At 49.2% G+C, this 13,061-nt stretch overlaps 1 protein-coding gene across 1 annotated transcript in view; it reads left to right on the forward strand.

Moving 5' to 3' along the window:
- Nucleotides 1–13,061, forward strand: part of CALN1 (calneuron 1) — a gene marked incomplete at both ends in the record, with an annotated part of 107,998 nt that overhangs the window by 16,280 nt on the left and 78,657 nt on the right. The window contains one exon of the mRNA XM_079545031.1: nucleotides 3,028–3,148. Within this exon, the coding sequence (XP_079401157.1) occupies nucleotides 3,028–3,148 (121 nt within the window). The remainder of the gene's footprint in view (nucleotides 1–3,027; nucleotides 3,149–13,061) is intronic.

A 13,061-nucleotide genomic window follows, 5' to 3' on the forward strand; every position in this document is an offset into this window, starting at 1 on the left:
TTGGGTCTGAAAGCCTTCTTACAAAAGCTATCACAACAGCTGGGGAAGAATGCAGATGGGGTGAGCGTGGATACGTGAGCATCATGTAGCTGCTTTTTTTTTTTTTTTTTTTTCCCCCTTTTATTTATTTATTTATTTTTTTTCTGATGGCAAATTGCTTACAAACATCTTATATATCTCATTAACATGGTTGTGCTGAAAGGGAAGGGCTGGCCGTGCTGGGTGTTACGAGTCTGTAACCTGCTGGTGAGCATGGCACAGGGAATGAAACCTTGACAACATACGTGGTAACATTTCCACACCTGTGTTTATGGGTTCTTTGAGGGTTTTTGGGTTAAATGTCAGTGCTTTTATGATTCTATTCAAGGAGATTTTGTTGCTTCAGAATCCCGTTATGCCTTTGAGACTACTTTCAGCATGCAGCATGCTTGGTGGGAAATGGGTCTTTTGGGGATGGGGAGCAAAGTGCTATATTAGGACTCCTACCCTCCTACCCTCTTGCCTGCTGCAGTCCTGTACAACACTGTGTGATGTGGATGGAGCCCAAGCATTCTCCCTGCTCCCATCCAGAGGAGTTGGGGGAAGCACTCAGTACCCTGTGATTCAGCATGGGTATCACTGCCTATGGGCACTGCCATGGCGTAGGGCACGTTCCATCACACCAGTTCCTTTGTATGAGAGTTTTCCTTGGATCTCAGCTGGCACTGTAGGAGCAGCCTTAAGGCTTCTATGTTTCCCGCACAGACCTTTGGGCTCAGCCCAAAATGATTTAGGACCAAATGGGCTGTGCTAGGACAGACCTCTTGTTCCCAGATGGGCATTGGTCACTGTGTATTCCTATTAAGCACAGCGTGCTTTGCAGATGGTGGTGCACTGATGAGTTCTCCCTTATACCACTTCTTTTTCCATTTTCTCTCCTGCTGTGAGGCTCTGTGGCAGAGGGGTCCCACCTGCAGGACAGAGCATGTGTGGGTTCCTGGCTGTGGGTCAGCGCTGAGCATCTCTCCTTAGAGCTGGAGGCAGACTGAATTCCAACAGCTCTGCAGTGCTTCTGTTGAATAATACTGGACTTTTAAAGTACTAACATACCCAAGTGGTGGAATTAAGCCAGGATTTCTCACTCTGGTCTATCGTGGGTCCCTCCTGGTATATTAGAATGCAGTACTGGACCCCAGGTAGGGGCTGGTTTTAAGCGCGTCAGCCCTCAGGGGAGATGTGTTGTCGTACTGTTGTTGTTCTTTAATGTATTTTTTTAATGCTTGTAGAAGTGAGAGCGATATCAGTAGTGCCTCAGAGCAGCACAATGTACACTGCAGTTCCAGTGCCCCAGCCCCAGTTAAATCTCTCTTTAATTTGATCGGCTTTTGGAAGCAGTGCAATGGCTGTTACATCGGGCTCGCGATTGTGGAGAGAAAGAGCGGATCGATTCCTGTCTGAACGCTGTACGGATGGGCTGGGAAGTGATGAGGGTGTGCAAAGTGCCTCCCCAGCGCTGCTTCTGGGGTGCAGAGCAGCACCAGGGACCGAGGCAGCCCCGTGCAGTCCGACAGGGGGACGAATCCCCCTGTGCAAATTGGTGCAAAGCGATGTGGCAGCTCCCATCAGAACCAAGTGCATTAATTGGCAAGTGCTGGGAAATTAGAGATGCGCCTAATGAAAAAGAAAACCTTGTTTACGGTTTCTAATGTGCTGCTGGAGAAGCTGGCTCCCAAATAAAAATACTTAAAGTTACGATTAGGATTTATTTACATAATTACAGCCAGAGAGATTCTAGGGAGACATGCTGAGCAGCACGAGAGGAACTTTGTGCCTTCCGTTCCCTCTGTCTCAGGGTTGGTTTGCTCTGGATGAGTCCATTAAAGCTTTTACTAACTCAGTGAGGCAACACATCATTTGTTACAGAGTAGTCCATAGATGTGGGTATATATATTTTTGCTTTATTGACTGTGGTGGGAACATAGGGCTGTGTGGAAGAGCCAGGTTATCTTCGTAATGGCACTCTTGGCTGGGGTGTGATGCTGTAGGTGGCACTTACCTCTTTAAGGTCCTGGCACGACGGGGTGAACGTGTCCTTGGAGATGGCTTCAAATGGGGCCACATCCCTACGGGTTGCCCTATGAGGCAGCCAAAGCTGCCCTATAAACATCAGGTCCTTAGTGGTGCTGGGTGAGTGGCTCTGCTGGCTTTTCTGATTGATCTTTGCAATACAAAATGCAATAGATCCATGATGGGCTGCGCTGATTGAAACCAGCCAAGGAGATGACAGATCTGCCTCTTAATATTCCAACTGACTTTAGCAAACTTGCCTCTTTCTTCTGTATCCTATATCAGTGGGTAAGTGCTGCTGACAATAATTTCCACGTTTGTCTGTGCAGATGGCTGCCCTTCGCTAGGCTGCGTTGTTTATACCTGCTAAGTTTGCAAACACATTCCCGCTCCAGTCTCCCATTGAGCAGTATTTTTCTTTTGCTGTCATGTTTGTGAAATGAAAATGTTCTTCATCGGGCCCTGCTTGAGTGGGAATTTTCCTCCTGCAGCCTGGAAGGAGGCACACACTGCGGCGTGTGCTGTGGCTGGGGGCTGAGCCGCCCCCAATTGCTCTGGAGCAGGGTCCGTGTGTGGCTCTGACAGCCATGCACTGTGCCTTATAATTGCATGCCAGTGTACACCCCTGTGCACTGTGTTATTATTGTCAAATGCTAAATCTGTGTACTGAAAGCTGCAGTATGTTAGGGAGTTGTATTTTACTACAGCGCTGCTGCTCTGTGTCTGCTAACTCTTGTCCTGCGTAAGGAAGAAGCTGCTGCTTTTTTTCCCCATTTGTTTAGCTCCTGCTTCAGACCTAAATTTAATCTGCAGTCCATCAGTCATGCACCCGACTCCAGTGCATGTTCCCTGGTGTAGGATGCAGAAGACACTGGGCTGGGAGGCAACTCCTTCAAGGCAGGTTACGGCACTGCTCTGAGTGAGCCATGAGAAATCATTAAAATCAGCCTTTCTCTCCCCTTTTGTCTTGTACCCAGGGAGAAGATGCCATTCCACCATGTAACAGCTGGCTTGTTGTACAAAGGCAACTACCTGAACCGATCGCTCTCTGCTGGCAGCGACAGCGAGCAGCTCGCCAACATCTCCGTGGAGGAACTGGATGGTGAGTGATGTCCCTGCAGTTTTCCTGGGGGTTTCAGGATGGGAAGGACTCGTTCTCACCTTATCATCAGCACTGACACGCAATAACCTGAAAGGCATTCTCACAATAAAGGTTGGAAGGGAGATGGCTCAGCAGGCCTGGGACAGAGAGAGCTCCCTGACCAAAGCTGTGTGCAGAGCTGGAGGCTGATGGTAACCTTTGGTTTTGTCCTTCTGCCTGGAAATAAGGCGGCTTTTGAAAGAGTGAGGCTGTTGCTTTTCTGGGTGAAACTTTGCAAAAGAAAAAACTGGACTGATGGTTTTCTGCTAAGATGTTTTCAGCCGTTCCCTGGGAACCTGCAGAGCTGAGTGTGTCTTCCTGAGCAATTCTTGTTAGTTCTGTGGCCTTTCAAAAGGTTTCTCTTTGTTTCTCAGTGTGACGAGGCGCACAGAAGTGGCTTGTGGCTTAGGGAACTGGAAAGGGCTTTAAAATTCCCTTTTCCAGGTCAGTGATGTGGGGCACAGTCTGGCCATGGACTGGCAAAAGCCAGCAGGGAGGTCACCCACATCTGCTGCCTGGAGGACCTCCACGGTTTCTCCCCTACAGACTGTTTGCTGCTTGTCCCTTCTCCCCACAGACGGACTGGGAGGCCAGGTAGACTCCCTGTCTGGTTCCTGGTGGGAAGTTCTTATTTCCAGACAATTTGTGGCTCATCAGGGCCGTTTTGGAGCAGCAGTTAATGTTGTTGACAGCTGGTCTTTGAGGGCGTTGGAACTAATTGAAGCTCTTGGTTTGCTTCCCGGTGGACATTTGGTGCGAGCCATGATGACACTCAGTGGTCTCGATGGAGAACTTAGTGGATAAATGAGCAAGGGAATGGTGCAAGGTGGAAACGGTCCTTCCAGGACAGGTTGGAGGCGTTTTGGCAGAATAGGGCAGCATTTCTACCCTCCCTCCCCCATTTCACCTACACTTTGGTGAATCAGTCTGTAGTTTATGAGCTTTTTCAACTCTAAACCTCTGGCTTTGATTTTGCAAGCTTGACAGTAACTTATCTGAAGTAGAAACAGGATGTTTTTTTGGTATTTGTCACTGCTTCTCTTCTTCCCAGTGTGCACTGGAAGCAGTTAAGGTGAGATGAGCAATGTGACAGGCCTCTGTCATTGCTGAGCTGGCACTCTGAGAACACAGGGACTGTAGGAGCATCCTTTGAGCATTTTTGGGACACTGAGACTGAGCTGTCCAACTGGGTGAACTGGCTCCAATTCCGTGCATCCTACCAATGGCAAATTGTGTTGCAGGATGAAACGTAGCTGTTGTCCCTGCTCAGGATGTAGGATGTGGGAAGGGAGCTCACGTGCAGAAGCTCCATCCCATTTCTGCCCTTCCCACGTTGGGTGGTGTCCCTCAGCATCACGTCCCGTGGCAGCTTTGGATGGGAGCAGTGGTGCAGGAACGCGCTGTCCCTGGGGAGAGACCAGCCCTCGAGACACCGTGGATCATCTCCATTAATTAACAGCAAATGAAGTGAATTAGGCGTAGAGAAGCTGCCTTTTGAGAAGGCAGCAACCGAGTCGCCGCTAATGTGAGTGCTGCATCCATTTAATTTGGTCCGTGCCCTATTAGAGCCGTGCTGCTGAATTGGAGAGCAGCACGTTTCATTCATCTCTACTCACAAAGAATATCCCCTTCGTTCTTCAGGATGGTTAGAGCTCTTTAACTAATCATCCGTTTATTCTCTGACTGTTAAGCACGGGCTTCTTGTTACAATTTAGTTATATATATTTTTTCCGACAGCCTTTTGCTTTACAAACACCTATCTTCAAGGGCTTTTTATCTCTGCCATGAGGATATGCCCCAGTTCTCAGCTCAGCAGAGAAGAGCTCAACCTCAGGCTGTTTTTTTTTTCCTGCCTGTGAATGCAGAAGTGGCACTGAATTGATTCGCATCCGCTAAAGCCAGAGTAGCCTAAGATGCTGGAGATGTTTTTCTGTGTGTAGCTAGCAGAGCACACCACTGGAAATCATAGATAACTTCAAGTATGCAGGCACTCTTACTGGGATTTGTTGCTGGTACCAGCATAATGCCCAGGTGTGCTGGGAATGGGTGAAGGCCCCACTGCTCTCTGTCCAAACCCAAATCACAATGGGCCTTTTTGCCCTCGAGCCTGAATTATCTCAGAGTGAACAGCAAAGTGTTCTTCCTTGAGGAGTTAATGTCGTTGTATGGGAGCTTTGTGGATGTACTAAGCTGTGATAGCTCTGTGCCAATAATGTGTTTGTGTCTAATCACATAGGCTGGGAAAGAGATGCCTAATTCCCCGTGGTTCTTTTGTCAATGAGATTTGGATCCCAAGGCAGTCCCAGCCTGCTGGCTAATTCCAGGCTCACGTCTTAAAGCTTTAAAGGTTTAATGTACTTTCTGGGGAAGTCAGTGGGAATTTTCAGTACCCATCCGTGCATCTGACTTGTTGACAACCAACAAGTGTCCCAGCCCTTTTTTATACATCTGGCATTGCACATCTCTATGCTGCTTGTGTTGTGAAGGGTTTCTGCAGGTGTGTTGGCTCTGGGATGCTGCAGGGCAGTGCTGCTTGGCTGGGGCACGGTATTGCTGCTGCTGCCATGGATGAGGAGTAGCGTGGAGATCAGGAAATGGAGAATATTTCTGTCTCAAAGCAATACAGAGAGGGAAGGAGTCCTTTTTTTTTGGATGAACACACACCGTTCATAGCAGTGTGCCTTGAATGCTGCTCTCCTCTTCTCCCACTGGTTATTTTCCCCTACAAAAACTTTGCATCAGCCATCTGTTGGCTTCGACTCCGCTCTATTTTCCTCCATCCTGCTCTAAATACTCCACTGGCAGTAAGGGAAGAGGCTGGAGGTGTAGTGGAAATGCTAAGTCAGGCCTAAAACAGTGATTGAGCACCTGGTAGAAAGGCAGGGCCAACCCAGGCGAGCTCAGGTGCATCCAGTGCACCTGAATAACTGGAAGTGTGGAGCCAGGATCCACCTCTTCCCAAGACTCATTTAAGGGTTGGCAGTGGAGCATCTCTTGCTGGAGAACCTTGCCTACCTTCAGCCTTCAAAGGTAAGCAGCTCTTTTACTTCATTTCTGCATCTGTGGCTGCTGTGTTTGGGCTCATTCTCATTTGCTGTGGCCAAAGACTTTGCCACTCTGCTGTTAATCATCCCATTATAGCATTACAACAGGTTGCACCAATGGCTTGCTTATTCCTGGTGTCACGTTTGCTGTTTGTGGTTCTTTAGTAGCAGCAAGGTTTGGAAGCTGTCGCTGTCACAAAGGGAATTAACTGGCTGGAAGCTGTATTAGGCGATGCTTAACTTGGTTATGCCGAGCAGATGATGAGGTTGGAAGTGGCAGGCCATCCATAACCTGGCTCTGAGGGACCACGGAGAGCCACGAGCTCTCAGATGGATGTTATTGCCATGTGCACAGCCATTTCCAGGCATGAGATTATAAACTAGGGCTGGGAGGAACTGTTTTACATATAGATTTTCTGTCTGTTGTTAGGTGACATAAAACTGTGGCACGGTTTGTGTGTGCTCTGTAGTTTCCAGATTCCTTTTAAGCTTCTGTCCTCACGTTGCAAACGGCTAGAGGTATTTTTAATAAAAAATGGTGGATGGAAATCATCGAGTCAGGCTTGAGTCATCCACCTCCATAGGCACTATCTAAAGAGTATTGTCAGGAGGTAAAAACATTTCCATAGTAGGAATCTGACAAATATCACCTGAAGGAAGGCACATGCATTCTAAGTAGGCTTTGCAGAAATTGTCTGTGAAATGCATTCCAGTCGGAGTGCTTTGCAGTGAAAACCCACGTGTGGACCACAGCAGCAGCTATCTGTCCAGAAAGCCATTCTGATAAATCCTTACATGACCCAGATTTCCCTGCAGTCAGCCATGCCCATGCAGAAGCTATGTCATATGCAGCACTGGGATCATTTATGGGCATCTGGTGGCTCAGACTATGCATCCCCAACCCAGGTGGGCTCTATGACACGTGCGTGGGCTTGGGAAATGTTGGGCAATGTGTTTTTTCTGCTTGTGGGAATCAGCCTGTTGCGGTCCCTAAGGCTGACATCCCAAGTGGAAATGGCAGCTCATGGCTTTGCCAGCCCAAAGTGGAGACATCAGCAGAGCATCCTGTGCAGTGGGGCTGACCTGCTGCCTGCAGTGGTCTTTGAGGCGAGAACCTGGTGATCCCGATGATCTGGGGGTCGTTGGATCTTTGCAGCTTGTACCCGATGCTGTAGGGTGTGTTTACCTGGTTCCTGCCACCTGCAGAAGCTCTCTGCGGGGTCCCTGTTTCCTGGGCTCCGTTGTAAAAGTCAACAGTGAGAGCACATTGGAAAACAGCTCTTTGAAATTATTAAAGGGCATGGATAAACGATGCCCATATGGATTTTAAATTAACAGTCTGCTCCCGCGTGCCAACAGTGCAGGCAGAGAGGAGCATTGGGCTGCACAGCAGCGTGACTCCACCCTCACTGTGCTCCTGGGGCTGGGGGCTCATCGTGGGAGGAGCAGGCAGGATGGTCACATATTGGCTGTGCAGCCATGCTGTTCTAGCCCTATGGGAACTGTGGTGAGAATTGAGGCTGTGGTGTGTTGATACGATAGTCCTCAGTCCCAGGTGAGGTGGAACAGCAGTGTGCTTGAGGAGGGGAATCCAAAGGGAAGGGCATTAGTCACATCCCTGACTCATGGAGCAGCAGCAGGGCTGCGTCTGCTCCGCTCGGCGCTTTGCCCATGGGAAAAAGAAAAATGCTTGGGAAGGTGGGGTGGGAAGGAAACAGCAGGGGGAGCACCGTGGTGCTGGGGGTGCAAGGAGTGCCCTGGGACACGGTGTGGTGGGGGGTCGTGTTGCTGGCTGGGCTCTGGGCATGAGTACAGGCTCCGGTGAGCAGCCCTTTAATTAACTGCGTGAGTCTGTAACAAGCTCGTTTTTCTCTTTGGCAGAGTTCTGTTTTGAAAGAGAGGCTCATCCACATTGTCTCCGTTGTGAGTGATCATGGCTGGAAATGGAGTAATTTATGTTTTATATTGGGCTTTAATAGAGTTTCGTGTTTCTGAATATAAAACTGCAGCATCACTATGCAGATCCCTCAGTGGGCAGAAGCAGCTGTATCCCTGACTTTACCCAGCTCCTTCTGCTGACATTCCAGTTGTGTACGATAATGGCAGTGTGGGTTTCCTTGGGACTTGATAGTTTCAGGTACGAAGTAGCCTCCATTGAAAGAAAATCATAACAGTGGGTGCAGCATAAATATTTTGCATCGTATGAAGTTGTTGCAAGGTGCAACGTGCTCCAGACAGCACCCTTCCAGGGGGCAGAGCCTGGCAGATGGGTACACAGTACAACACGTGATGTTGGGGTGCACGTTTTGGGAAGGATTTGGGGAGGTTCTGTTACCCCACCCCATATCCCCACTGTGCAGGACATTGGGGTAAGCAGGGAGAGGTTTAACTGGAGCTCCTGGCCCTGAAATGTAATACCGAGCATCATCTCTGAGGGAAGAATCCTTACAGCAAGGGGGTATAAATAAAATGAGATTGGCTGCCAGCAAATTAGAATTACAGGGATGCCATCTGGACAACAATTAAAGAGATTGTTTGAACTCCAGTGATGCTGACATAGTTATAGGAACCGGCTGGCAAAGCGAGCGAGCTATTGCTGGTGGAGATTCAGATATCCTTGGTTTGGAGTGAAGGCTTCTGGTTTATTGTAGCAGAGAAGGAGTCCTTTTAGGATGGATGGGAAGAGGGCTGAGGGCTGTATCTCTATTCACCTGGGCACCCTCACCTTGTGTGTGGCTCCCCAAGCCCTTTTGGACACTGCTGTTCCAATACGTGGGGCTCGGTGGAGAGATGGGCGTTGGATGCTGTGCAGCCTGGGGGCACAGGAATGGAGCAGATCCAGAGCTGAGTGTGCTTTAAAGGGCATGTAAATCATACTGAGACACATTTGTACAAATTTTAATATGATTTTTTAAATTTTTATGCGAGCTTTTCAGCCAGATGATTAATTTTTCATGTTTCCTCTGTCCCTTGCCTTACACCCCTGGCTCTGGCAAGTCTCTTTTCTGCCAATCCGTGCTACTTTGTGCATTTAGGAGCCTCATCCTTAATCTGTTACCTCTGGAAATGTGCCCCTGGTGCAGTGGGAATGGATAGGGACCAAAATAGGACCACTGCATCCTGGACCTAAAAGGTGGCACATACCTAGGGCTGGGAAGGAAAGGAGAGCTAAGGCAGTTTTCTCCACCATTTCCCAGTGGAAGGGGCACCGATGGGCTGTATGTGAAGCCAGGCTTCACACGTTCCTCCTTTAATTACAGCAAGATTAAATATGTACAGATCTAGACGTTGGTGTGATGCTCTGCGTGTGCTCCATGTGCCCTTCTTGCGGAGTGTCGTGTGCCCCTCTGAGCTGCAAAGATCAGTGCTGCAGCCCAGCTGTGTGAGCTCACCGTGTTTGCAGCACATTGTGATTAATTAAGTCATGGTGAGCGAACTTCACATCAGCTCCTTTGCCTTCGTCGGGGTGGCCTTTCACCAAACCACAAACATCTGCAAAAAGCTGCTGGTCTGGGGACCTGTTGTCAGACAAGGGCTTCTGAAGAGGAGCATTCCGAAGTAGGAATTAGTTGTCTGTTAGTTCAGGTATCCATTTCTGCTTCTACTTCTCCCTGGGATGCTTTGGCCATCGCTTTGTGCCTCGGTTTACCTAGCCACAGTGATGCTCGTGGGGAAGAGGACAGCACTGAGTCCACTGCTGCTTGGGGTGCTGCAGAAGACCTCTGGTCAAGCAGCGGCCATCTTGCTCCCTGTTGCTTTGCTTTGACCCCTGTTGCCATGTCACTGTGCCCATGGTGACAGCTGGGTGGGTTGGGGTTGGCATAGGGGAGCTCTGATTTGGCATGACCCTTTGGCTTTCCCTCAGCTGCTGAGCTGTTGGGATGGGAGATGCTTGCTGGAAATCTTGGTTTCCCATTTTCCCTTGCCTGCTTGTGGGTTCTGATAAAATCTCAGCACGGTCTGAGTGGACGAAAGAGTGCAAACGTCAGGGAAAGTGAGCGGGAGCCATTGCTCTGAGCATCCCAACTTGTGGTTTGCATCGGGCAGTCTCCTGCAAGTTTCAAGCTGGGGAAAGCAGGAGGGAGAGGTGATGGGGTGCCTCATCCAGCACTGGATTGGCCGTTCCCAGAGCTGATGAGCCGACAGCCGGCTGCTCCTGCAGGTCCCAGCACAGATGGGTGTAGGGGGAAGGAGAAGGAGCCCCGTGGGGACATGCAGCTTTCTCTGGCTTGGCTGGATTTGGAGACATCAAAGGGGATCAGCACAAACCCTTTGAAGTCAGGCTTATCTCCTGCCTGCCTCTGAAAACAGAGGGTGCTGATCCCTCAGGGTGACTGCAGTGCTTGGGGGAGGTGGGTGCAGGACCCCAGTGAGCATTAATAGCAAGGGCAGTGCAGGCTGAGCGAGATCTTAGCTGCCTTTGCTTCTCTGCTGTGACACAGGGATGTTTTCAGGGCTCAGGGTGTGCAGCACAGCCCTCCGGAGCTGGGCAGAGAGGAGTTCATAAATGTTCCGTGAGCCTCCTCTGCCAGAGCAGCCACTGCAGCATGGGCTGAAAAAGCTGCAGCTCCTGAGGCTGGTGCCAACATGGCTCAGATTATCCACTCTCTGAAGGAAATAAAGTTAAAATATTGGCATTCTGCAGGCTGAGGTTAGACTGAAGTTCCATGCCTTGCACATCATATGGTGATGCTGTCCTGTTTGGTCCTTCACAGCCAGAGCTGTGCGGGATGGGCAGGGATCTGGTTTTTCTCCGTGGGCGTTTGCAGGGATGGGGCTGGTTGGATCTGTGGCCGGTGGGTCTGGCCCTGAGGGCAGGAAGGGTTGGTGAAGTGTTGTTGGGATCAGTGGGATCTGTGTGAGCATCACGTGAACCCAAATGTTTGGGGCACGAGATCACAGACTGCACGGAGCTGGTATGCAAAGTCCTGGCAGCACCAAACACGTGGAAGAGTGGATAGAATCGGAGATCTGCCAGGAAATGGGATGGCTTCAGCAGGCTGTTCTGCCCCACACTGCATCCTGCAGCAGCAACAAGAGCGAGGAACACAGCTTTCGGAGAGATTGGCACTTGGTATTTTCAGTTATTGCAGAGCAGCACGGAGTTTTGGTCAAATGTATCTTTTATTTAATAAGAATTATATCAGAAAAATGAAGAAATACACCAATAAAGCCTCGGGAGTGAAAATACATTCTCAGGTTCCTAAATGCAAAGCATTAGGTTGTCATTTAGGAAAAATCCCTCTTTCTAAATAAGCCATTAGAGCACAAACCTATTAGCAACATGTGGGATGAGGCAGTGTTTTGTGTTTTAGGATTATTCTGTTGGGCAGTTCCTATTTAATTTGCTAGGAAGTGCAAATCTCATTACTTTTCTTTCAACTAAATCTAATCCAGGGCATGAGATTTTTTTGTGAATAGGTTTGGATGGGGAGGGAAGAGAAATACAGTGTGTAACTGATTGCAATTGTTGTTACTTCCCAAAGGTAAAAAAGATTGGGAGCTTTTTTTTTTTTCCTCAGGGGTTCTCCGTGTTTGCACACAAGGAGTAAATTGCCCTTTGCATGGGCAAAGTCGTTGCTGCCTCTGAAACTGAAGTTTTTGCAATGTGTCTGGTGGGGAAATGCCCATCACAGGTACTTAAGTGCTGCTTGTCACCACTTTGTGACTTTGATTTCAGTGCTGCAGAAGGAAAGGGGGGAAAGTGGAAGGGGAGTTGGAAGATATTGCGTTCAAGGCCAGGCTGGATGTGGCTCTGAGCAGCCTGGTCTGGTGGTCGGTGACCCTGCCCATGGCAGATGGGTTAAAACTAGATGATCTTTGAGGTCCTTTTCAACCCAGGCCATCCTATGATTCGATGAAATGATGCTTTCTCCTGCTTCTCCCAATGGGAAGGAGGAGATGCTGCTGGGCTCAGGCTTCCTCCATGGGGCTGTACCTGTGGGGCTGGCTGTGAGACTCGGGGCAGGCACTGCCCGCAGGCTCAGCTGTGTAAACGAGGGGTTTTTCAGTCCACCAGCAGTTAATAATGTAGGGGAGAGTCCACTTTCATTGCAACCAAATCAGCACGTTTTTATTTTTTGCGTTTTCATCTTCCACGAGCTGGGAGAAATCTGCTCTGTTCCAAAACGAAGTGTTTCATTTAGATGTTGAGCTGTTTGACTTATTCCTGTCCTGAAGGCGTGGCGAACTCATTCCTTTGAGCACACTGAGTCCTGTGCTTCCTGCAGGGCAGCCAACCAGCACGGTGTGTGTTGATGGGAGCCTGGGCATGTGGTCCTTCAGTCGCTGAGGGCTGATCAGGTTGGATATTAGGGAACATTTCCTCTCTGGAAGAGCGGTGCTGCAGTGGCACGGCTGCCCAGGGAGAGGTGGAGTCACCTGGAGGTGTTCCAGAACTGTGGGGATGTGGCACTGAGGGACGTGGGCATGGTGGGACGAGCTGGGGTTGGACTTAGGGATCTTAGAGGACCTCCCTTGAGGTCAACTGTGAGTCTAAACTGCTTTGTGCTGTCACAAATGCTTTAATTGCTCCATTGATGAGCTCCACGACCCCAGCCTGGGCTGCTGGCAATGCTCAGCTGTGCTTCTGAGCATTAAAACTATATGAATTTGGATTGGATCAAGATGCAGAAAGAAAAGATGCTTTTCATCCTCCTCCTCATTCTGGAGCTATGTAAGGGGTCAGGTAGCTGATGACTTCTTCAGAGTTGATTTCAGTTGCCTTCCAGGCCTGTTTCTCAGTAGCTTGTTTTGCTATATTCCTCCTCATCTTTTTCTTTTTTTTTTTCTGTCTCTCATTTTTTTGCAATAAAGGCTGGAATATATGA

This window comes from Tetrao urogallus, assembly GCF_951394365.1.
Source record: "Tetrao urogallus genome assembly, chromosome: 20".
Taxonomy (NCBI): Eukaryota; Metazoa; Chordata; class Aves; order Galliformes; family Phasianidae; genus Tetrao; species Tetrao urogallus.